Raw genomic sequence first — 22755 nt, forward strand, 5'->3', positions numbered from 1 at the left:
CTAAGGGCTTGTGGGGGGGGGAGTAATTCAGGCTCCTTGGGGGATCTATCTCTCTGATCAAACCAGGATTTGGGGCATGAAATATTAACTGGGTGTGGTGGCATGAGGACCAGGCAAATTCCTTCTGCAGGTGCACCTGTTTCCCTTCTATCCCCGTTCCTCCAACACGACCAGCACCCAGGCTACACGGAAGTGCCCTCAGGCCCAGGGATTAGCGTTGCTATGAGAACAGCAACTTGTGCTTGGGTTTGGAGCCAGAGAGTACCTCCACCACAGAATAGAGGATTTGGGACATAGTTAGATTTCTACAACCTCCAGCCTCACCTGCACCCTTTTCTCTAATCCTGGAGGGGAAGAGAAGCCATAGGGTTCTCCAGTTGATCCCCACCCCCATCTGGCCCTCCAGGCATAAGCAGTCCCTCCGTCCCGCCCCTGGAAGGAAAGGCTGAGAGAGGGGACCACTTAGATCCTCCTGTCCAACTCACCCCGTCCCTGCAGGCCTGCTCGTTCAGCGCTCGCACCCAAGCCCGTTGCCAGTTCTCTCGGAAAGACTTGAAAGCGAAGAGCGATGCCAGGAGGCCCCGGACGCCTGGCTCCTCGGGGGCGCCGGCCCGAGTCGGCCGCAGCCGCAGCAGCGAGCGCCACACGCCCAGCTCCCGCAGGGAGCCCCCGGGCTCGGCAGCTAAGGCGGGTCCCGGCCCCCGGCCCCCGCGGGCCCGCGCCAACCACAAGCCCCGGGCATACTGTAGCAGCCAGCCAAACACCGTGAGCAGCGAGGCGGCGAAGAGGATCAGCAGGGCCGCCCAGCCCACGTCCTGCTGCCCCCAGCCCGGATCCATGCTCCGCGCGGGCTCCGATCCCGGCCCCGGCTCGGGCTCAGCCGCTGCCCCGGGGGAGCATGGCCCGGGCTGGCCGCGGGGCGGGGGCGGGCTCCCCCGGGGCTGAGAGCGCGGGCTCGGGGGCTCTGCGGGGCTGGGTGTCCGGAACTAGCGGGTGCCAGAGATCGATGAGAGGACTCCTGGGGAGTCGCGACGCCGGGGTCCCTCTCTGCGCGGTCCGATTCCCTCTTTGGTTGGTCCAGCAGTCTGACCTGGGTTAGTCTCCGGCCAGCGCCCGACTCCTCCCACGGCGCGGGCCCTCCCGGACCCGGGCGGGGACTCGTCTGCAGAGACGTGGGGGCTCGCGGACCGGCACCGGCTCCGGAAGGGCTGCGTGCGCAAAGCTGACACTGACAACACGGCCGGCGCCCCGCCCCCACCCGCCCTTAAAGGAGCCGCACCCGCGCTGGGCGGGGCTTGGCCAGCCCGGGGCTCAAGCTCTTAGAGGAGGTCAAGAGGACGACACAGAGGGGAGGAGGTTCCGGGGTTGAAAATAGGCGGGGTCTTTGACCACCCCGCCCCATACTGAAATTGGGGTACACCCCTTCCCCTGAGCTCACAGCAAGAGTAACTTCACTCACTTGAGATACCGCCTCTGACTTCCCCTCCGCAGCTTAAATTTCTATAGTATGGACGCGTGTGGGGTTAAGAAGGACCTGAACCTCGTGGATAGCGTCGCCCCCTTTCCCAGCACCCTGAGGCTTAGCACCTTCTTTGGTTCCCATTTCTTGGCCTAAGCTAGGCGCTGGGTAAGTAGATGCAGGGCATGCCTCCTAGATGGAAGTGGCTGGCAGAGGTCCCGGAGATACCGACCAGAAAGAACACGGACCTGGTAGTGTCTGAAAATAGAAATGGAATATTAAGCCCCCTCCACCACCACCACCTCCCTTCCACCAGGAGCTAGGATTCAGGAACACCCTATTAACCTCCTTGCTCGTGTGGGTTTGTTCTGGAGATATTTCCCAAGCCTGGGGCTGCTTCTGTTTTTAAAAATAATATATTTCCATAGTAACAGCTCCTGCCTATGGAGCACGTGTAGAAGAGGTGGTAATGAGAAGGGAGCTGGCAGTGTAGCAGTGGACTATCAATAGATTCAGCCAAAATATGTGACGCCATCCAAATATGTGCTATCCCAACAAGCACACACAAAATGATGCTATCGGTACACTCTGGCCTTAGGATCCATCCTTTTTCCTAGATTTGAGGGAGTAGATTCCATCCCTATAGGACAGGGGCTTGTCATTTCCTTCTGAAAAGAGGGGAAGGAAACTCTTGCGACAGGATTCAAAGGAACCCCCATTCCCCAAGAGACCCTTCTTATCCAGCTACATAAGGCAAAGTGTTCAGCACCCAGGTAGGTAACAGGAAAGGTATTAATCTCTCTCCGCAATTCAGTCAGTAGTCCAAGGAATGAGTACCTGGGAATAAACAATGTCTTCTAAAGTGTGGGGCTGCAGAGCTAGGCAAAATCTGGCAGGTCAGCAACAGGGTGCCTGAAACAGAGGAGGCAATGGGGTAGCCTGGGATGCTAGGAATTCACTGTAAGGAATGATGGGGAAATGGTTGGTGACGGCTAGCCTTGCTATAGCCCTGCCCGTCAATCATCACTGGACTCCAAAAAGAATGGAAGATTCCTAGCATTTTTTAAAAGTTTATTTTATTTTATTTTTTTTAGTAATCTCTACACTCAACATGGGGCTCAAACTCATGACCCTAAGATCAAGAGTTTCATGCTGTTCCGACTGAGCCAACTAGGTGCTGCTAGAATGCAGGTTTCTAATCATAAGGGGAGGAAAAGACACGCAATGAAGGGAGGAAAGAACTCAGGGTCAGACCCCAGGAGGAAGCTGTCACTGGGCAAAGCAGCTAGAGCTAGGGAAGCAGGTTATATAAGAAGTTGCCTGGCTGTAAAGTTTCCCTATGCAGACGCTCCTCCCCAGGAACCCTGCTTGAGGAACCCTCCAACCTCCCAGGGACCTCAGTTCTCTGAGTTCTCCGGTTGACTTCCTCAACTCCTCCACTAAGCACTTGGTCCTATGCTGCCAGACACTGCTTCACAATTCAGTCTCACGTAACTCTCCCTAGTTAGTCCTACTACTCCTTCTTCCACTTGTTACTTAGCTCTCTAGCACTTATTTCATTCTGTCTTATAGTCTAGCTGGTTGTTTATGTTTACTTTTCCCACTCACCAGGAAGCTGCATAAGAGTGGGAACCCTATCAGGGTGCCTGGGTGGCTCAGTCAGTTAAACGTCTGACTTCTGCTCAGGTCATGATCTTGGGGTCCTAGGATCAAGCCCCATGTTGGGCTTCCTACTCAGCGGGCTCCCTCCCTGTCCTCCTCCCTCTTCCCTTCCTCCTGCTTGTGTTCTCTCTCTCTCAAATATATAAAATCTGTGGGCACCTGGGTGGCTCAGTTGGCTGGGCGTCTGCCTTCGGATCAGATCCTGGTCCCAGATCCCTGGGATCCAGCCCCCCATCAGGCTCCCTGCTCACCAGGGAGTCTGCTTCTCCCTTTCCCTCTGCCTGCCACTCCCCCTGCTTGTGCTCACGTGTGCTCTCTCTATTAAACAAATAAAATCTTTTAAAAATATATATAAAATCTTAAAAAAAAAAAAAGTGGAGATCCTGTTGGGGCGCCTGGGTGGCTCAGCCCAAGTCTTGGTTTTGGCTCAGGTCATGATCTCGGGGTTGTGGGATTAAGCCCCATGTCGGGCTCTATGCTCAGCATGGAGTCTGCTTGGGATTCTTTCCCTCTCCCTCTGGCCCTCCCCCCTAAAATAAAATAAATAAATAAAATCGTAAAAAAAAAAAAAAAGAGTGGGGACCCTGTCACACTCACCTGTCTTTCCTCATATTCAACCAAGGTGCTTGAATATGCTAAAGAAGACTCTTTGAGGGGAAAAAGTGCATTTCTATCACTTTGTCCCCACAGTACTTAACAGTTTCCCATAAACATAGTAGGGATTAGTAAATTCTTTGCTATTTTAAGAGGTATAACAAGATATTCCATTATACATGCCAACACTAAGAATTTCTATATTGTTTGCATCTTTTGAAGGCCCATGTTATCTCAATGGAATGGGAGGGAGATCTTGGGGCTTGCTTTCAGCTAACAACTTTTTTTTTTTTTTTTAAGATTTTATTTATTTGACAGAGAGAGAAAGACAGTGCGAGAGGGAACACAAGCAGAGGGAGTGGGAGAGGGAGAAGCAGGCCTCCCACTGAGCAGGGAGCCTGGTGCGGGGCTCTATCCCAGGATCCCAGGACTCCAGGACCGCAGGAGGTCAGAGGCGGATGCTTAATGATTGAGCCATCCAGGTGCCCCTCAGCTGACAACTTTTGATACAGTGATAGGGGAGAGGCAGGAAGAAAAGGAAAAACTAACTTGGCTGCCTGGAAAGAGCCAGAGATAGGGTCCTGCAAATGTCACTGCCCCAGACTATCCAAAGCTGTCTCATGGACTTTTTAGGCACCGTAAAACATTTTTGGGACAGTCTTTGACAGGCAATCCAACTTAACAATAGATTGGCCTTGCTCACTGGGAGGCACTCAGGGCCTCCTAGTAGGAGACACGCATCTCAGATGTCTACTCAGCCCAGAAACCAGCAGAAGCCCCTGACAGCTCACCTGATCTGCAAGTTCTAGGACCAGCTTTCACATTCAGGCAAATGCTTTGAATTTTTACCAGGAAAGGCAAAAAATTTCAAGTGTGGCCAAGTCCTGTGTCTGTTTCTTCTAATTAGTCTGATAATCAACTGGGCATTTACCATCATGGGAACAAAATATTGTAATGCCAGTACCCCAGTAACCATGTTCTGATGGTAACATGTATATTGGATGAGGAATCCCTAGTGTTTTGTCTTTGAACAAGTCCCCTCCCAGCGCTGTTCCAGTGGGGGTTGTATGGAGGCTGGGGAGTAGCTAATGATCTCTGGAGAAGAGTCAGAGGTTTCCAATGCCAGGTTGGGAAGGAAGATTTATTAGGATTGAACTCCTAATAAAGAAGGAAATAGATACACTGTCCCTCCAACCTCCAGGGAGTCTCAGCTCGCTCTTGATCAACAAGATAACTGAATGCTACCTCCTCTGAGGTTCCCACAAGCTCCTCCTTTCCACCTGCTCCTGGAGTCTCACTTCCCCTACTTGGGAGGCCCTTCCACTCTTGCCACCTACTAAAATCTTTGGAGATACTACTCACCTCGCCTGGTCACAGCTAATTGCTCTTTCCATGTGCTCCTATTGCCATTTGTCGCTTTTTAAGACCCAGACTCATTGTGTGGGATGATGCCTTTTATACAGATATCTCTGTGTCCTTAGCCCCTTGGGGATACCCTGCGGAATAGAAAACACTTGCCTCTAGGGAGTTTCTAGTCTGAGGCACAAATGCAGGTACGCATGCGCACACACATGTATACCTGTACACACACACACACACACACACACACACACACAGAAAAACACCAGTGGGATAAAAGTACTGAAAATCTGGTGGAATACTATCAAGTATGTTACTGGGATTACTTTACATATATTAAGTATATTTCATACATATGGGTTTTTTGTTGTTAATTAGAGCTGCCTTCAAGTAGAGGGGACATTTCACACCTACTTTTGAGACAGGAGAGACCGTCTTTGGTCTAAAAAGAGTCAACCTGCCCCTGACTCCGGGAGCACGTCACTTTCGAGAGTGGACAAAGTGAGGGGATACTTGAGTTGTCTCTGTAGTCCCTGGTGGTGGTTTCCTCTCTGTGGAACGTAAATCATTTCCCACTGAGAGCCGGCTGGTGAATGAAAGGGAATGAAGAAGCTGGTTATTTGCAAGGACACAGGTGCCAAGCCAAAGGCACGGTAACTTAGAGGAAGAAACCTAACTGGGAGTTCCTCAGGCCCACAGGAAGCCACGTGTGGGGCTGAGTCTCCTGCTTCCTTAGCTCTTTCCAACGCCACAGCCTCGCCTCCTCGGTTTGGGAGCTTGACACAATGCGGTGATCCGAGACCAAGGAAAGACAAGTCCCGGGTTAAATCCAAGACCGGAGGGCGCTCCCAGCCCCTTCAGTGGTGAAGTGCCCCGCTGGGTTGCCCGGCAACTACTGCTACTGCGTGGGCAGAAGGCGGTGGGAAGATGAAGGCTAAGTACCTGAATCAAGGACAAGAAAAACATGGAGTGGGAGGAGTGGGAGGGACTTTTCAAGTGCCTAGGCTTTAGAATTTACAGCAGCATCCGAACTGTAGCTGCGTTCCCGGGAACTAAGCTGCGTTTATCTAGACTTCCGACTACGATGGCAACAGGTTTTCCACCGGGAGCGGGAGCGGCTCCTCATCCTCGTCCCTCCCGCCTTCCCCGTTGCCTCCAGGAGCCATCTTCCCGGCTCTAGAGGCACCCCAGAGGAAACGCGGGGTACTGGCCCTTTAAACGTGACCTGCTGTGGCCGGCGGACCTAAAACTGACGTGGAACCTAGAGTAAGCGCCGTCAGACACGTGGGACAAGGAGGTGTTCATCTTGGAACCGGGCAAGGAGTTTCTCCTCTTTGGCTATACATTTTTAATATGGCGTTAGGAAAGTATCCGCTTTTGTTCGCTCTGTCTTTAATTGTCTTCCCAATATCCTCGTGGTGAAAACTCTCAAATAAAGAACGCAGTTTAAGGGAACATTTGTGTCCCCCGCTCTACGTGCCCGTATTAAAAATGGCCGCCGCCGCCTTCCACGACGCTGGTTGCTCTGCGAACAAGATCCGGGAGGAAACAGTGGGTATGCAAGTGCAGTGGGGGCACAGCCGAGGTTGCGCTATAGAGGCTCGCGGGAGTCCTGAGGGCGGCTCAAGTCAGAGTTGTTGGGTTTCGCTCAGGCTGCTGTGGGAAGACCCAGCCTGTGGGGAGCGGCCACTCCTCCCTGCTGGGGGCTCAGGGCTTCCGCCCAGCTTGTCCATTAGCTGAGGAGGTGGCGGAGCGGGGCTCCTGGCTGGTCATCATGTGGGCCTTCCCGGAGTTGCCAATGCCGCTGCTAGTGAATTTGATCGGCTCGCTGCTGGGATTTGTGGCCACGGTCACCCTCATCCCCGCCTTTCGTTGCCACTTCATCGCCGCGCACCTTTGTGGCCAGGACCTCAACAAAACCGGCCGTCAGCAAATGTGAGCGGTGGCACCCGGGTCCCGTGCGGGAGGCGAGGGCAGAGGAAGGGGCCGGCAGGGCAAGGGCGGGAACTGGGGTCTGACCCCACGGAGACGGAGCGCTAAGTCCGCAGACAGCTCCGGGCTCTGGGAGATGAAGGGCAGCACTGGCTAACATTGGGAAGGGATGTTGTGGTTGAGGGGACCCTCGGGTGTTATCAGGGACTCCAGCACTGGTGCCCTTCCCCAACCCCCTTTCCCCATTAGATTGCTGTAATGCCTGCACTAGTGAGTGACCACGCCCCCTTTCCTCTCCCTCCGCCCCCGCCCTTTGCTGCTGGGCCACAGCCCAGAGTCCCAGGGAGTGATCAGCGGTGCTGTTTTCCTTATCATCCTCTTCTGCTTCATCCCTTTCCCTTTCCTGAACTGCTTTATGGAGGAGCGGTGTAAAGCCTTCCCGCACCATGAAGTAAGTGGGTGAGTGGGAGCGGTTGCATGGGCCGGGGGGCTGGGAGCTACCTGAGAGAGTTGGGGTTGTTTGGGTTTGGGTGAAGGGGCTGAGGAAGGAGCGAAAAGACAGGTATTTTTGAAAGGTGAAGTGGGCGTAGGCTTGAGCTGGGACCTGCCCGAGCCTCCCCCAGTTTGTGGCCCTGATAGGTGCGCTCCTTGCCATCTGCTGCATGATTTTCCTGGGCTTTGCGGATGATGTACTGAATCTTCGCTGGCGCCATAAGCTGCTGCTGCCTACGGCTGCCTCACTACCTCTTCTCATGGTCTATTTCACCAACTTTGGCAACACGACCATTGTGGTGCCCAAGCCTTTCCGGCCGATTCTTGGCTTGCATCTGGACTTGGGTGAGTAGCTCTGCCACTGGTGCCCCTGGGGCCCCTACTTCAGGGCACCCTTACCCTGGGAGATACCTAGCAGAGCATCATTCCTGGTGCTCCAGATTCTCCTCCAAGTGTCCCTGACTTGTGCCTGTGTCTTCTCAGATCCTTTTTGTTGGTCCTTCGTCCAATCCTCTGTCCCCACCACTTTTCTCAGCAGAATGTCCTGAAGTCCTCATTTCTGTGGGTGGCATACTTCTGTCTTCTTCCCCCAGGGATCCTGTACTATGTCTACATGGGGCTGCTGGCAGTGTTCTGTACCAACGCCATCAATATCCTAGCAGGAATTAATGGCCTAGAGGCTGGCCAGTCACTAGTCATTTCTGCTTCCATCATCGTCTTCAATCTGGTGGAGCTGGAAGGTAGGTGGGATTGGGAGTAGGGAGAGAAGAGAAGTCTGAGTGTTAAGGAAGTTGCCTGATACCTGGCTTTGGGGAATTCAGAAAAAAAGGGGGGGCAATATTTTAAGATTTATTGAATGTAAGAAGGAAAAATTCACTTTTAGCTGGATTGGCACTAATAGGTAGCCATGGTCTTCTATTGAACATAAACAATTTCACAGAACTATAGAGTCAGACAGGGTCACTCTATGACCATGATAGAGTAAAACAAACCCAGGTCCCTCCACAAACATGTCTGAGTATAGACAGAACCGCATTTTGTGCATCCCTCAAAAATGACTAAGGTCTCCCTCTTCTGGCTAACGTGAGCAATTGCTACTTCCTTCTGGTAGTTCCTCCTACTTTTTAGACAAAACTAAGATGCTCAGTCATAGAATTACTTTGACTGACTGCACCCAGTCTAGGGCAAAACTCTACCTCCTTGCTTTCTCCCCAAATTTACTTAAAACAAATCCTGTAACACATCCTCCTAATACCCCCTTACTGAGGCATCCCATGGTTGCCTATGGTGTGTGGTCTCCAGTGTCTCCCTTGCTACAAGTCAGTAAACCCAGCTTTGACTGCAGGCGTGTTCCTGGTGGTCTTTGGCGGGTGGATATCAGTGCCTACTAAAACTAACCACTTTTAAAGCATTATTTCATTTAAACTTTGTAACATGTGGCAGGGGTTCTCGTGAACCATATTTTAACAGTTGAGGAAACTGAGGGCTAGAGAATTTAAATGTGTCATGATCAAGGTCACACAGGAAGTAAAACTGGTATTCAAACCTAGGTCTGACTGATCTAAATCAAATTGAAGACAAAAACTCATTTAGGAAGGGTTCGTGAACGAGGGGGAATATTAGGAATTGCCTGGGTGACACAAAAAGGTGTAGTGGGTTCTTGAATGTGACTTGGAAGAGGTGGAGAGCACAGCTTGGGACAGAGCTTAGAGACAAAAATAGGACCCAGGTGTGCAGGGGAGGTACCTACAACTTTTCCTTCCTTCTTTTTCCCTTGCTTCCAAAGGTGATTATCGGGATGACCATGTCTTTTCCCTCTACTTCATGATACCCTTTTTTTTCACCACCTTGGGATTGCTCTACCATAACTGGTAAGTGGGCCTGCGGCTAGGGGGATAACCACGTGATCACAGAACAAGTATGGTCCTGGTCACGACCCAACTCCTGCTGCAGAGGCTAAACCTGCACACACCTATGTGGAGTGTTTTCTGAGTCTCTAGGTGGTAATATTCTTCAGTTGCTTTCTGCCTAGTCGCAGTTAGGGACAAGTGCTGTGGAGCCCCCAGGAACAGATGAATGCAGGGCCTTGGGTCCTGGACAGTTGCTGGAAGAGCTGGAGTCTCCTCTGGGCCAGAACTAGAGTCAGGGCTAGCCCAGGGCCCAGGGGGTGTAATGTGAGAGAAATGGATAGTGCCTCCTGCCACTGGCTCAGATCCTCTCCCCCACACAGGTACCCGTCACGGGTGTTTGTGGGAGATACCTTCTGTTACTTTGCTGGCATGACCTTTGCCGTGGTGGGCATCTTGGGACACTTCAGCAAGACCATGCTACTCTTCTTCATGCCCCAGGTGTTCAACTTCCTCTACTCACTGCCTCAGCTCCTGCATATCATACCCTGCCCTCGCCACCGTATTCCCAGGTAGCCACTTGGGGGCTTGAAAGGGACATCGTAGCTTTTTCACTTGGGATGCGTAAAGCCAGCCTTATACATCTGCTGTGCACAGGGAGTGGGCCCAAAGAAGGACTCTTTCTGCGTGGTTAGCCCTTGTAAATTACAGAGCACATTCACCTACATAATCTAATCAGCTCTGATCACACAGTAGTAAGCAGAGCCAGAAATAGATCTTAGGTTGTTTGATTCCACGTTCTGGGCTTTTCCTATTAATTGACCATAGTGAGGAGAGTTCTTTGAGTAATGGCCCAGTCACATAAAGCTCTCTTCCCCCTGCAGACTCAATACCAAGACAGGCAAACTGGAGATGAGCTATTCCAAGTTCAAGACCAAGAGCCTCTCTTTCTTGGGCACCTTTATTCTAAAGGTAACAGGGTAATAAGGAGGTAAGGCTGTAGGCCGTCATCTGGAATTCAGGGACCGGGGATCCTAGGCCCGCATCAGATCCAAGGGGAGTTTGGAAGCATGAAGCAGATCCGCATTGCTGAAGCAGAGTTGACGTTCTCTCCACCTCTGGCCCCTCCAGGTAGCAGAGAGCCTCCAGCTAGTGACGGTGCGCCAGAGTGAGCATGAGGATGGTGCCTTCACGGAGTGTAACAACATGACCCTCATCAACTTGCTCCTTAAGGTCGTCGGGCCCATGCATGAGAGAAACCTGACGCTGCTCCTGCTGCTGCTACAGGTGTGGTCCGGGAGGGGCTTTACAGCTCCTTGTCTCCCTTTCCCCATGGTTCTGACTCTAGTGTGTCTCTCCTCACAGATCCTTGGCAGTGCTCTCACCTTCTCCATTCGGTACCAGCTTGTCCGGCTCTTCTACGATGTCTGAGTCCCCCGATCTTTGCCCTTTACTGCACCGTCTGCAGGGTTCCTGACTCAGGCCAACCTCTTTCCTGACCAGCAATGCCTCCTGGCCCGGGCCTCTCCCACCTCTTATTCTCCTCCACTTTTGTACTTAGTGATTCCGTTCCGCTGTGATTATCGACATCCTGGGCCTGTCTTGCCCTCTACTGACTGTTGATTGGACTTCGCCTATGGCTTCGTTCAACTTGCCACTCTCCCTCTCCGTCCTGTCCCGTCCTGTCTCTGCAGCCTCCTGACGTGGGATACTGCCGCTTTTATGCAGTTATCCACAACTCGGACTCTCAAGGAATATGTTGGGCCTGGGGATAGAACGCTGGCTGGGGGTAGGGACACAGGCTCGAACATCACTTGATATTTGACTATAAATTAAGTATTCTGATTAGTAAGTGCAGACTGGGGGGCCAGGTGCTCCCAGTGGTGACAATAAAGTGTTGTCTTTTTCTTGTTGTTGTTCCTGTAGGTGTATTTCCTATATGGGCATTTTTGGGTAGATTGGGAGGGTCAGTGGAGGCATCTCCTCTAAGAGGGTGCCTATCCCTCTGCTCCGTCCTTTTTCTTCCAGTACAGCAGGCTCCTTCTAGCAAGAAGTGAACGGAAAGAACTGAGACCAGACAGAACATGTTGAATAAATATTGAGATCTTCATACTTCAGGTGGCAGGGAGGGCCATAAGATTGGAGTTACCTTTGTCCGGTGTGGGACAGAACTTTTTTGGGGTAACAGGAGGAGGGGAACCCCATCTCTTCCCTCTTTCACTTTTCCCTTTGCAGGATGGGAGGACGGAGAAAGGAGAAGCGAGGGCCCAGACCTGGAAGGGGAGGCAGTGACGTTGACCCCTTTCCTTTATAAATCCTAGGCCCGCACAGATTTCCCAGAGGCTCTTGAGGTGGCTCAGACTCCACCCTCTTTGTCTTCCGGTTCTGGGCTCTTGCTGTAGCGTTTAAATCTGGCGCCCTTCACATGGATTGGCTACGTCCGGGAGTGGTTGGCTGTCTGCGTGCTACCTCTCCTCCTCGCCTTTTTCCCCGGGCAAAAGGTTTTCAAATTGGACCAATAGGCGGGCGCGCTCCCTCAGCCGTGGCGCGTCACTGAAGGGTTAACTGCAGCCAACCGGAGGCGGGTATTCGAGAGAAGAGCCAATCAGGAGGGGGCGGAGGTGTGCCCTGGGGGCTTATAAGGGCGGCCCCTGGGCGCGCGCGGCAGCAGTTGGACTGCGGCGGGCGGCTGTTCGTTGGTCCCCTTTGAGGCGTCCGTCTTCACCGCTTTTCTACCTCGCGCAGCATGTCGGGCCGCGGCAAGACCGGCGGCAAGGCCCGCGCCAAGGCCAAATCGCGCTCGTCGCGCGCGGGCCTCCAGTTCCCAGTGGGCCGCGTGCACCGGCTGCTGCGGAAGGGCCACTACGCCGAGCGGGTCGGCGCCGGCGCGCCGGTGTACCTGGCGGCGGTGCTCGAGTACCTCACCGCGGAGATCCTGGAGCTGGCGGGCAACGCGGCCCGCGACAACAAGAAGACGCGGATCATCCCCCGCCACCTGCAGCTGGCCATCCGTAACGACGAGGAGCTCAACAAGCTGCTGGGCGGCGTGACGATCGCCCAGGGAGGCGTCCTGCCCAACATCCAGGCCGTGCTGCTGCCCAAGAAGACCAGCGCCACCGTGGGGCCGAAGGCGCCCGCGGGCGGCAAGAAGGCCACCCAGGCCTCTCAGGAATACTGAGGGGCGCCCGCGCCGCAGCCGGCCCCCCATGCCACCACAAAGGCCCTTTTAAGGGCCACCACCGCCCTCACGGAAAGAGCTGAGCCACGTCGGGCTCGCGGCGGGCGGCCGCGGCGCTCGGCTCCCCCCTCCCGCGTCCCCTTCGCCGCCGCCCGGCCCGCCCCTCCCCCGCGCGGGCTCGCCGGTCCTCGCTCCCGCTGCCGCCCGGCCGAGGGGCGGCCCCGCTCGCCTGGCGCAGAGGCCCGGGCGCCGCGGCCGGGAAGGGGCCGGGGGTGCGCAGCTGCCCGCCGCGGCGCGCGTGACTCAGCCGCCCGGGCCCCGGAACCGCCGATGGGCCGCGAGGAGGCCGCGGCGCCTCCTGGAAGAGCCGCTCTGACGCAGGGCTGAGGCGCGCGCCGGGGCCGGGGCTCCGGCTTGGTGCTCCGGCCGGGACTCTCCAGACGCGGTGCGGGAAGAACCGATCACTGTTCGCCCCGGCGCCCCCGCCGGCTCCCGCCGTCTGCACCCGCGGGCCGGACGCTTCTGCTGGGACCGCCGCCTGGGCCGCGGCGGGGGAGGGGCGGAGACCCGGGCGTGCGCCCCGCGGGCCGTGGGGACCGCAGGAGGTGTGCGCGCGCCCGCGGACGCCGCAGCCGGCCCTTCGGCCCCGCAGCTCGCCCCACTTCCCTTCGGCCGACTACTCCGCGGGCCACGCACCTCCGTACCAGCACCGGCCGGTTCGTCCCCGTCTGCACTGAGCCTCCGATTGCTTCGGAACTGGAATTTTGCAGCTACAACCCATCCAAGACTAGTACCTTACGTATTGGGGAGTTTCAGATGGACTAATTTTGTTTATTAAAGGATTGATTTTTTAAAAACGTAGTGTCTGTTGTTCTGTAAGACTTGTAGCACTGACTTTGTGGACTCCTATCCTGAGGTGGGGGGCGGGGGGGGAACTAATACACGGCCCACCTATGGGATATCCGTACGGGTTAGCTGGAGAGGGGCAAGTGCTAGGTTTCTCCCATCACCGCTCTTTCCTGGGAGATCATTTGTTGTTTGAAATGAGAACTGTGGCAGGAACAAAGAACATTCCAGGAGAACTTTGCACAGAGGTCCCGGCCTCTGAAGTAAAGAGTACAAGGCTTTGTGTCTGTCCTTATCTTTCCTGAAACCCCACCAAAAACAAAGTCCCCTTCAGAGCTGGTTTATTAGTTGAGTTGGTTACATTCAAAGGCCGTGGCTTGAACTTTTTCTTTAGAGATGAAACCCTCACCTACTGCAGAGGCAAGGCACTCCCCACAGCCCCAAGGAGAGGCAAGTCTCTGACCGGGCAGTTCAATCCGCTGGGGCAATCATTCCCCAGGCAGCAGTGAGGAGCGGGCACTAAGGGCTGGCAGGTGGGCACTGGACAATAGTGACCCTGGCACCTGTGCCCCACAGACCAGTTAGTGGGCATCGTTAAGCTGCCGTGCAACATCCAGTATGTTCTTGGCTCCTTTGTTCAGCAACAAACTGGCCAGGCTGATGCCCAGGTTCTCAGCAGCCAGCTGGGCTTCTCGTGGAATGTTCCGGGCAGTGATCCCCACCAGCTGGGGATCATCCTCGGGGCCATCTTCATGCTAGGTGAAGGAAGGAGGTGGGATCTGGTGAGCACGAAAGAGGAGGTCACAGGCAGATTTGTTTCTCACCCTCTCCCTCACCCTCCAGCTTTGGCACCTGGGCAGTGACACGGATGGTGGCCTGCATGGTCTCTTGCATGCTATCTGAGCCGTCTAGACTCCAGACTCCTCCAGTCAGGTACAGCTGGCAAAGAAAAGGGGTTACCTCAGCATATTCTGAGAGAACTGCTTAGAAATCCAGGCTCTTCTTGCGGGCAACTCGAGATGCACAGGAACACGTCACAGTGGTCCCTTAAGTGCCTTCCCACCCATCTTCCCCTGCTTACCTGCCCATCCTTCATAGCCGTGTGCACTGCCACTGGCACACTGCAGCCTCCTTCCTGCAACGAGAAGTTCTCCCTGTGAACCAAGCACTCAACACCACCATGTGGCCAGAGCCCTCAGAGATAGAGACCTCTGAAGACATAACTGAAACAGAGGCGGGGGCCCAGACCCGGGTCCTGTCCATGCATTCAAGAATGAGTTACCACTAAATAAAGAGCATTAATATGAGAAATCTCCCCCTCGACTATTCCCAGCTCAAGTCCCCACCCCCCACAGGTGGAATATGGACCCTACCAGGTGCCTCAGGAAGGCTCGCTCAGCAATGCAGCGAAGCAGAGTCTCGGGGTCGTGCAACACACCCACCAGATCCAGCATGTCCTGGTCCTTGGCTCGGACTTCCACGCCCAGGGCCCCCTGATGGAAAAACAGCCTAAGACATCAGGCCTAATCTCTCCCCAACCAATGGAGGTGAGGACGGGAACCAGCCCACCTCCACCTGCTCCCCAGGGTCCATTTTAGCCCAGAGGCCTCCCAAGGCCTGCCCCTCCCTAGAAATGTTTATGCCGGGAGAAGCAGATGCAGGTTATGAGACCAGCTTTTTGGCTGAGAATAAAAGAAAGGGCAGCACATCAACACGCGGTTTCCCTGGTCAAAAATACCTGACCCACAGCATACATGCATTCCTCTGGCTGTAGGATCTGCAGGGGCAGAACAGTCAGTCAGAAGGGTGGAGATGGGGGTGCCTAAAAGCAGACAGTAGCGAGAGGGGGCTTCCCTATCACACAGAAAGCCTAGGTAGGCAAAAGTAGGAGTCTGGCCTTTGATCCCCAATCTTTCCAGCCTGGGACCCATTTCCAGCTTGTACCGTTAGAGGCAGGGTGTTCAGAAAGAGAATGCAGACAGGAAAAGGAGGAAGGTTCACTGGGGACGGAGAACAGGGACGGCCCCTACCTGCCCCACCCGGTGCTGCCAGCCCATGCGCTGAAGGCCAGCAGCAGCCAGGATGATGGCGCTGAACTCCTGCAGCTCATCCAGCTTCCGCAGCCGCGTGTTGAGGTTTCCACGCTACGGAGAGACGCTAAGGACCACAAGCACTGGGCAGTCCGGGGCCTCACGCTGCTCCCCCTGCCTGAGTCTTTCTGGGTCTAACATCCCCCCTTTGGTCTCCTGCTTACCGATGACAGCTAACACTTCATTCCTCACATCTGATCGCTACACACCGGACACTGATCGAAAGTGCTCTCTCTACACGGACGCCTGGGTGGCTCAGCTAAGCGGCTGCCCTCAGCTCAGGTCATGATCCCAGGGTCCTGGGATCAAGCCCCGCAAGGGGCTCCCTGCTCAGCGGGGAGCCTGCTTCTCCCTCTGCCTGCCACTCCCCCTGCTTGTGCTCTCTCTGACAAATAAATAAAATCCTTAAAAAAAAAAAGTGCTTTACATACTCCTATTTAATTTTCACAACCCAGTGAGGTAGGTATTCTAATTAGTTCCATTTTACAGATGACGAAAATGATACAGAGAAGTTCAGGGGACTAACTTGCCCAAGATTACAAGACCTCTGAGAAGCATTCCCAGACCCCCAAGTCTGTGCTTATAGATGTTTCAGCTACAAGTTCCCAGGGAATTCCCTACTTTGTGCAGGGAGCACCTAACACATACTATTTTGAAACTTAGCTTTATAAAACATTTGATATGTTTAGAATATCAAAATACAGTAGAATATGAAATGAAAATGGAAGCACCCTCCATCTCCCCCACCCTTCCCAAGTAATCACTGTTTAATATCACTCTGTAATATCAATACCCGTTGGTCTCCAGAACAAAAACGTAAAATTCTGTAAGCAAGGACAACATTGGTCTTGCTCACCATTATCCCCAGTGCCAGGCACTGGTCTGGGGCTAAGAAAGTATGAAAGGATTATGAATGGATGGATGGGTGGTTGGATGAATAGGGCAGACACTGGAGGACCAGACATTCCATTGGCCCATGTCCACTTCCTCTGGAAGCTTCCTTTCGCTCTTATGACTCCCTGGGCCCTCTGGACCCCAACTTCCTCCTTGGCTACTGCCCCCTTCCTCCTCAGAAAGGATACAATGCTCTTGAACTCCAGGTGTGGGAACTTTCTCTGCAGCTGGGCCGCTCTCCGCAGAGAGCTGGTTCCCACCACACTGTTCAGAGAGAGGATTTAAAATGAGATTTAACCCGAGATTTTCTCCTCCTCCTCCCAGCCCTCTACCTTCTGTGCATGTCCCACCACGGTGCCTATCCAGGCCCACTCACCTCTTCTCTGGCAAGGTTTCTAGGGTCTTCCCAACAAATTTTGGGTGAAAGACAACAGCATCATAGGGGTTCTCCCGCCTGGAGACAGAGGGAAAATCACAGAATAAGGAAGACATCTCAGTGCAGGTCACTTCCAGGCTCTTTCCAGAACCAATTAACTGGCAGGTTCTCAGTTTCCTGCCATGCCTGACACTCCTCAGGGCAGAGGAGATAGCCCTAGAGGCAGAGGGCAGAGTCCCAAAGGGAAAAGCAGAGGTTAACATGACGCCTCCCCCCTGCCCATGCCCGACTTGCACGGTTCTTACTTGCAGATGGCTCCAATGGTAAAGCCGGGAGGAAGCACGGTGGGCAAGTCCTTCAGGGAGTGAACAACCAGGTCCACTCTAGACAGACGGAAGAGGGAGGCAAGGAGAAGGGATCCCAGCAGCAGGCCCCCACCGTCCTCCACCTCTGTCCCCTTCTACTTCAGTGGCGTGCTTAGAGCAGACCAGAAGGCGGGCACATCCAAGACTCAGGACCCTGAGCCCCGCGCCCTCCCTTCTGTTCCCCTCCCCCCGCCAATCCTGCCCTCCAGGCAGCCAGATGGCTCAGAACCAGGACACTCTCCTTCTCTGAGGCCTGAGAAACCCACATATGAGCCTCCCTCTAGCATATCCAAGGGTTGAAGCCCCACAGTCTAGCTGATATCCAGGTCTGATGTGCACAGAGCTCCTAGCAAGAGACCGAGTGAGAACTGTCTTTCACTTACTCATTCTTCTCCAGCGCATGTTCCAGCTCCTTGGTAAACAGGCTCTTCTCTCCAATCTGTCAGTCAAGAAAGAGCCTCAGAGGGGCGCCTGGGTGGCTCAGTCCGTTAAGCGTCTGCCTTCGGCTCGGGTTGTGATCCCAGGATCCTGGGATCAAGCCCCATGTCGGGCTCCCTGCTCAGCGGAGAGCCTGCTTCTCCCTCTGCCCACCCCCCGTCTCTTTCAAATAAATAAATAAATAAATAAATAAATAAATAAATAAATAAATAAAATCTTTAAAAATAAAACATAAGGGGCGCCTGGGTGGCACAGTCGGTCATGCATCTGCCTTCTGCTCAGGTCATGATCTCAGGGTCCTGGGATCGAGCCCCGCATCGGGCTCCCTGCTCAGCCTTTCCCTTATGCATGCTCTCTCTCTCACTGTCTCTCTCAAATAAATCAATAAAATCTTTAACAATAATAATAATAAAAATAAAAAAGAAAGAAAAAAGAAAGAGCCCTAAGTGAATCTCTTGGGGGAAGGAAGGAGGAGGGAGGGATAAAGGACTGGGGGGAATATGTTACCTTAGAGAGCGCAGTATCAAGAATCTTGTCCCCTGTGGTGGACATAGCAACTGAGGAGAGAACCAATCAGATGCTCACTGATCAGCATTTCCTGAGCCCAGCACTGTGCTAAGACTCCTAGTGGATACACAGGCACATATACCCCAATCCCTGCCCTCTGGGAATGTACTGAGCTAGCAGGAAGACGAGACGCACCGAGAAAAAGACCCAAAGCAGAAGACGGTAAATGCCAGGCTGGCCCAGCGAGTCAGAGCTGGAAGTATTCAGAGGAGGAAAGCGCCCTCCAAACTAAGACAGCCAAGAATTCTCAGAGGCAATGAGATGAAGCTTTGAGCCTAGGGAAAGCCAGAAAGGCTGTGTTTGCCCCTCGGGGGTGGGGGCGGGAGGAATGGTTCCCATTAGCTTCCATTCCTGTCCAGAAAACTCACCAATTTCGAACCGGAGACCTGGATAGAAGGCTTTCAGCATCGCCACCACACTGTCTGTCTGTATGCGCGCCAGCTGGGGGCAACCATTCCGATTAGTCCTATCCTTCCCTGGCACTGCCCTGAGCTCACACCCTCATAGGGCTAGGGACATACTGAAGGAACTGGAATGCAGAGAGGGGTTTGATAGCCCACCTAGGAAGGACAGGGGTCTGGTCTGGCAGCCCTCTGCACTCCAACAGCTTGCCCAGACTCTCTCTCCAGAATAGCAATATGCCACTCTTCACGGGATTTAACATCTGGCCACCCCATTTATCTCCCATTCCTGAGGTCCTGGGAACTAACCCTCTGGGCCCCCCAATTTGTAATGCCATGAGCACAGAACTCTTCCCACAAACTTCCTCTGCCTGGTAATTGTACTCACCTGGCTCTTTCGGGTACCCACACGAATCACTCTCATCTTTGGGCCGTTTTCTTCCTGCAGAAAAAAATCCTCAAGTCACAGTCCCCTCTGTGTTCCTCAATGCCTTGTCCAAGAACCAGAATCACTGGCTTGGAAGAAAAGAACCTCGGCCCGCTGAGCCTTGGTGTGGGGAAATACTCCAAGACTGGTCCCTTTACCTTCCTCAATACCTTCTGCCCTCCTCAAGGATCCAGAGAAACAGAGACCCAAGGGAAGCGATAGCAGGACCCGCTGTTGCTGTTGCTGTAATAACTGGACACTGAGCCCTGAGGCCCATCCTGGCTAAGGCTGTGGGAGTGCTGCACATAGGCAGGTGGGTAAAGAGATAAGGCCATCAGCCTGGCCACAGGGAGGGTGGGTCCTGCGGCAGACAGGGGCAGGGCAGCTGGGGCCACAAGAGAACGTGCGCTGAGTCACTGAGGACGAGTTCAGTATCCACAGTACAGCAGGCACTGGTGTTGCCACCTTGATGCCACCGGCTACCCCACAGCTGGCACACCACGGATCCCCTAATCCGGTTGGAACGCATACATGAAGGACTGGGGTCAACAAATCTTACGTAGAGTCCTGCTCAGCCTCTTGGCTTGCTGACCTTGAGCACATCGTCTCATCAGTACCTGTTCATCTATAAAATGAAGAGGTTTGGACTCCAGTATTTTCTGCCTCAGATGTTCTACGAGACTTAAAAGGCTAAGCTGTCTAACGTCCATTCACCTAGAGTGCTGCCTCTGGTCTCACCAACCAGAAATATCAGAACGTCGTTGACCAAGCTAGGAACTCAAAGGGGACACACCTCTTCCTCCTGCCGGGGCACATGGACAAAGCTGTTCAGTGCCATGCAGGTAGAACTGTGTTCCTCGTTCTGAAGTCCTGTCTCTTTCTAGATCAGAGAGTAGCCACTGTACATAATGTCAACCTTCCCTATTCTGAGATCTTCACTCCATGGAGTTGTTTTGCGGGCAAGCCTCTGGGTCCTCTGTTGTTAGAGAACATGACAGCTGGCTGCTCCTGGACCCTAGTCTACTGCATTGCCATCAGCTCTCCCATAAATAAACCCTAGGGACCCTGAGCAAATTAGGCTAGGCCTGAAATGCTAAACATGGCCACTAAAATTCTGGGCCACTGGGAGCCCACAGACAGGAAACTGCTAGGTTCAAACAATCCCTTAATTGCATCAATTCTGCATGGCATGTTTTATTCCATTAAAAAAATATTTACTGAACATGTACGTGCTGGCACTATTGCTTTCAAGCTTCATGAAGACCCATCAGGTAGACAGGACAGGTATCTCCAGGACCATGTTACAGAAGCAACTAAGTGAAATGACTTGCCCAGAGTCACACAGCTAATAATGGGGAAAAAGCTGGAGCCAGAATCCAGATTTTTCTACTCCTAGTCCAGTGCTCAAGAATGTCTGCAAAGCAAAAAAATCCCTCTCCTCCCCAGCAGGCTGGACGTCTGGAGATAAGCAGCTGCCCCCGCTCTTTCTTATCTCAGGCTGGCAGTGGCCTCCACCGGCTGTAGTTTGCATCTACACAAGCCCAGAGCTCTGGCAGCGAGCTAGGGAGATGACTGAAGGGTAGCGCCCCACCCACAACAGTAACCCAAAGGTGTGTCTCAGCTGGGGACCTTGAGAGTAGGCTGGGGCTGGGTGACCGCTAAAAGGGAAAAAAGGGGGGCGCCTGGGTGGCTCAGTCGTTAAGCGTCTGCCTTCGGCTCAGGGCGTGATCCCAGAGTCCTGGGATCGAGCCCCACATCGGGGTCCTCCGCTGGGAGCCTGCTTCTTCCTCTCCCACTCCCCCTGCTTGTGTTTCCTCTCTCGCTGGCTGTCTCCCTCTCTGTTAAATAAATAAATAAATAAAAATCTTAAAAAATAAATAAATAAAAGGGGAAAAAGGGAGAAGGCGCACTTCCAAGATGTTTGTGTGCAGGTGGGGGGACTTGGGGGTACGCTCTCCTCTCAGGATCCAGAGTGGGACAGATTCCCAAGGTGGCCAATCCCGCCTTGGCCCTGTCACGTGTGAAAGGGTCCCGGGAATAGCACTTCGGCTGCTGGAGACGAACTTTCCTGGGCTTGGTCATTAACTCTAGGGCCGTGGATACCAGGCACGGCGGAACCCCACCCAGATCCCAGCAGGGATGGGGGTTTCGTTCTAGACAATCCCTCCACTTTTAACCCCGCCCCCACCGCTCACTCAGTTCCACTGTCCTTCCTAAGGGCAACACAGCTACTGGCCCTTTAAAAACTATTTCGACCAAAAAAAAAAAAAAATGACGGATAGTTGCTCCGACCAATAGACGGCGGAGGGTGGCAACCTGGAGCCAATCGTTGCGCCGCCAGTCCGGAACGCCGAAGTTGCGAGAGTCCCCGGCTCAGTACTCACCGCCGCCGCGGCCCCGTTGCCGTTACCAGACATGGCTGTGCTCCGGAGGTAGGTCCGGGGGGTGCCGCCGAGGTCCCCCGGGAGCCGGAGGGCCCGGCCAGCGGGCAGCGGGTGCACGCGGGTCGAGCTGCTCCTGCAGACTCAGACTCAGGGCCCTGCGTCACTTCCGGCACCCGCCCTTAGCGGGGAGGCCCAACCCTCGGGGCGGGAATTAGAACGATTGCGACAGAGACGACCTTACCCATCTGTTACCGCCCCTACTCCGCCGGGCTGGTAGGGACACTGGGTTCTCGTCCGCCCCAGTCTTCCTAGCTTGAGACCTGGGCCTACTAACTGTTCATTTCTTTTACATACACCTCGTTCTGAATCAAGAGTACTGATGGTGACTAAGATCTGCTGGCCAGATTCACCCACAGAGCAAGCTCCGCAGCCCCCCGCCCCCGCCCCACCCCCACCCAAAGGGATAGTCAAGCCAAAGTTAGCCCTGACCAAGAGGAAGAATATTGACCCTAAAACGCTGCGTTGGAAGTAAAGCGTCCTTGTGCCACGACCACGCCCCTTCGGCTGGATTCGACACCTCCAAATAAAGAGGATGCTCCAGAAAGTTGGCCAGTTTTCTACAGCTTTATTTCCTTAGCCGCACAAGCAATTAGTGCAGCTTGTGTGGTGCTTCCCTGGTTCCGTTAAAACGTAGCTCCGCTACAACCCTGAAGTAGGCAACATTCCTATTTTTTAATTAAGGAAACTGGTTCAGAGATCAAAGGTCATGCCTAAAGCCAAATAAGAAATGGGAGTGCCAACACATTATTAATGTTAGTGGGAAAGTGTTATTAGGAAGAGCACTTTATCCACTAGCGGTATTAATCACCATATATTGAGCACCCACGTCCTAACCACTATGGAAAGAACTGGACACCCGTTCACTCCTTCGGCCTTCCTAAGAGCTGTACAAGGAAGGTGTTCTCATTCCTGACGTACAGATGAAGAAACCGAGGCTCAGAGGAGGTAAGAGATGCCCTAAATCAAACCAGGATTCAAACTTGGGTCAGCTGACCCAGTATTATTTTTAGCCACGATAAATATAGTGACTCTACCTCTCCTAAATACTACCTAAAGCACAATGTCCGAGTTACTTTCTTGGGCTAAGCAACCCCATAGGAGCAATTTTCCTTTAAAAAATTTTTTTAAGTAGGCTCCATGCTGGGCTTGGAGCACAACGCGGGGCTTGAACTCACAATCCTGAGATCAAGATCTGAGCTGAAACCAAGAGTTGGACGCTTAACCAGCTGAGCCACTTAGGTGCCCCAGAGCAATTTTCTGACAGGCAGTGTAACCCAAATTATAGGCAGACACCTAGCAGCACAAACTTCAGCTGGCAACTTTGAAGAGGAGGGGAAAAAAATGTTTTAGGAAAGTCCCCTTTATCCTGCTTATCATCTGGTAC

General features: G+C 53.6%; 4 protein-coding genes and 1 long non-coding RNA gene across 12 annotated transcripts in view; 3 read left to right on the plus strand and 2 right to left on the minus strand.

The window, feature by feature from the left end:
* Window positions 1–854, minus strand: part of C2CD2L (C2CD2 like) — an 11128-nt gene extending 10274 nt beyond the window's left edge. Inside the window, exon 1 of the mRNA XM_040630651.1 lies at window positions 389–854. Within this exon, the coding sequence (XP_040486585.1) occupies window positions 389–839 (451 nt within the window). The 5' untranslated portion in view covers window positions 840–854. The remainder of the gene's footprint in view (window positions 1–388) is intronic.
* Window positions 855–6599: 5745 nt separating this feature from the next.
* DPAGT1 (dolichyl-phosphate N-acetylglucosaminephosphotransferase 1) lies at window positions 6600–11252 on the plus strand. 5 transcript variants are annotated; one of them, XM_008689983.2, is made up of 9 exons: window positions 6607–7009; window positions 7337–7457; window positions 7630–7843; window positions 8092–8238; window positions 9285–9369; window positions 9729–9917; window positions 10230–10317; window positions 10477–10632; window positions 10711–11252. In XM_008689983.2, the coding sequence occupies exons 1-9, from the start codon at window positions 6849–6851 to the stop codon at window positions 10774–10776; spliced, it is 1227 nt and encodes a 408-aa protein (XP_008688205.1). In that variant the 5' UTR covers window positions 6607–6848; the 3' UTR covers window positions 10777–11252. The 5 variants fall into 5 exon arrangements, with proteins under 5 accessions (XP_008688204.1, XP_008688205.1, XP_040487072.1 ...); XM_008689982.2 differs by having other exon boundaries at window positions 6600–7009; window positions 10477–11252; XM_040631137.1 differs by having other exon boundaries at window positions 6903–7009; window positions 7256–7457; window positions 10477–11252.
* A 102-nt stretch (window positions 11253–11354) lies between these two features.
* Window positions 11355–12673, plus strand: LOC121102918 (histone H2AX). Its single transcript, XM_040631139.1, has one exon. It carries the CDS (start codon window positions 12092–12094, stop codon window positions 12521–12523), a length of 432 nt encoding a protein of 143 aa, XP_040487073.1. The 5' UTR covers window positions 11355–12091; the 3' UTR covers window positions 12524–12673.
* A 1020-nt stretch (window positions 12674–13693) lies between these two features.
* HMBS (hydroxymethylbilane synthase) lies at window positions 13694–21478 on the minus strand. Of its 3 annotated transcripts, none has more exons than XM_008689985.2 (14): window positions 21312–21478; window positions 18889–18942; window positions 18468–18540; window positions 18040–18089; window positions 17478–17533; window positions 17035–17112; window positions 16730–16807; window positions 16542–16617; window positions 15400–15513; window positions 15108–15146; window positions 14743–14862; window positions 14451–14504; window positions 14222–14308; window positions 13694–14124 (listed from the first exon to the last, which is right to left on the minus strand). In XM_008689985.2, exons 1-14 carry the CDS (start codon window positions 21342–21344, stop codon window positions 13951–13953), a joined length of 1086 nt encoding a protein of 361 aa, XP_008688207.1. In that variant the 5' UTR covers window positions 21345–21478; the 3' UTR covers window positions 13694–13950. The 3 variants fall into 3 exon arrangements, with proteins under 3 accessions (XP_008688207.1, XP_008688209.1, XP_008688208.1); XM_008689987.2 differs by lacking the exon at window positions 21312–21478 and adding an exon at window positions 19098–19238; XM_008689986.2 differs by lacking the exon at window positions 21312–21478 and adding an exon at window positions 19086–19223.
* Window positions 19378–21911, plus strand: LOC121102919. 2 transcript variants are annotated; one of them, XR_005835066.1, is made up of 3 exons: window positions 19378–20537; window positions 21226–21359; window positions 21684–21911. It is a non-coding gene; the product is annotated as an uncharacterized LOC121102919 (long non-coding RNA). The 2 variants fall into 2 exon arrangements; XR_005835067.1 differs by having other exon boundaries at window positions 19378–19769.
* The last annotated feature ends 844 nt before the right edge of the window (window positions 21912–22755 follow it).

Source organism: Ursus maritimus, unplaced genomic scaffold (assembly GCF_017311325.1).
Source record: "Ursus maritimus isolate PB19 unplaced genomic scaffold, ASM1731132v1 scaffold_16, whole genome shotgun sequence".
In the NCBI taxonomy this organism is placed as follows: domain Eukaryota; kingdom Metazoa; phylum Chordata; class Mammalia; order Carnivora; family Ursidae; genus Ursus; species Ursus maritimus.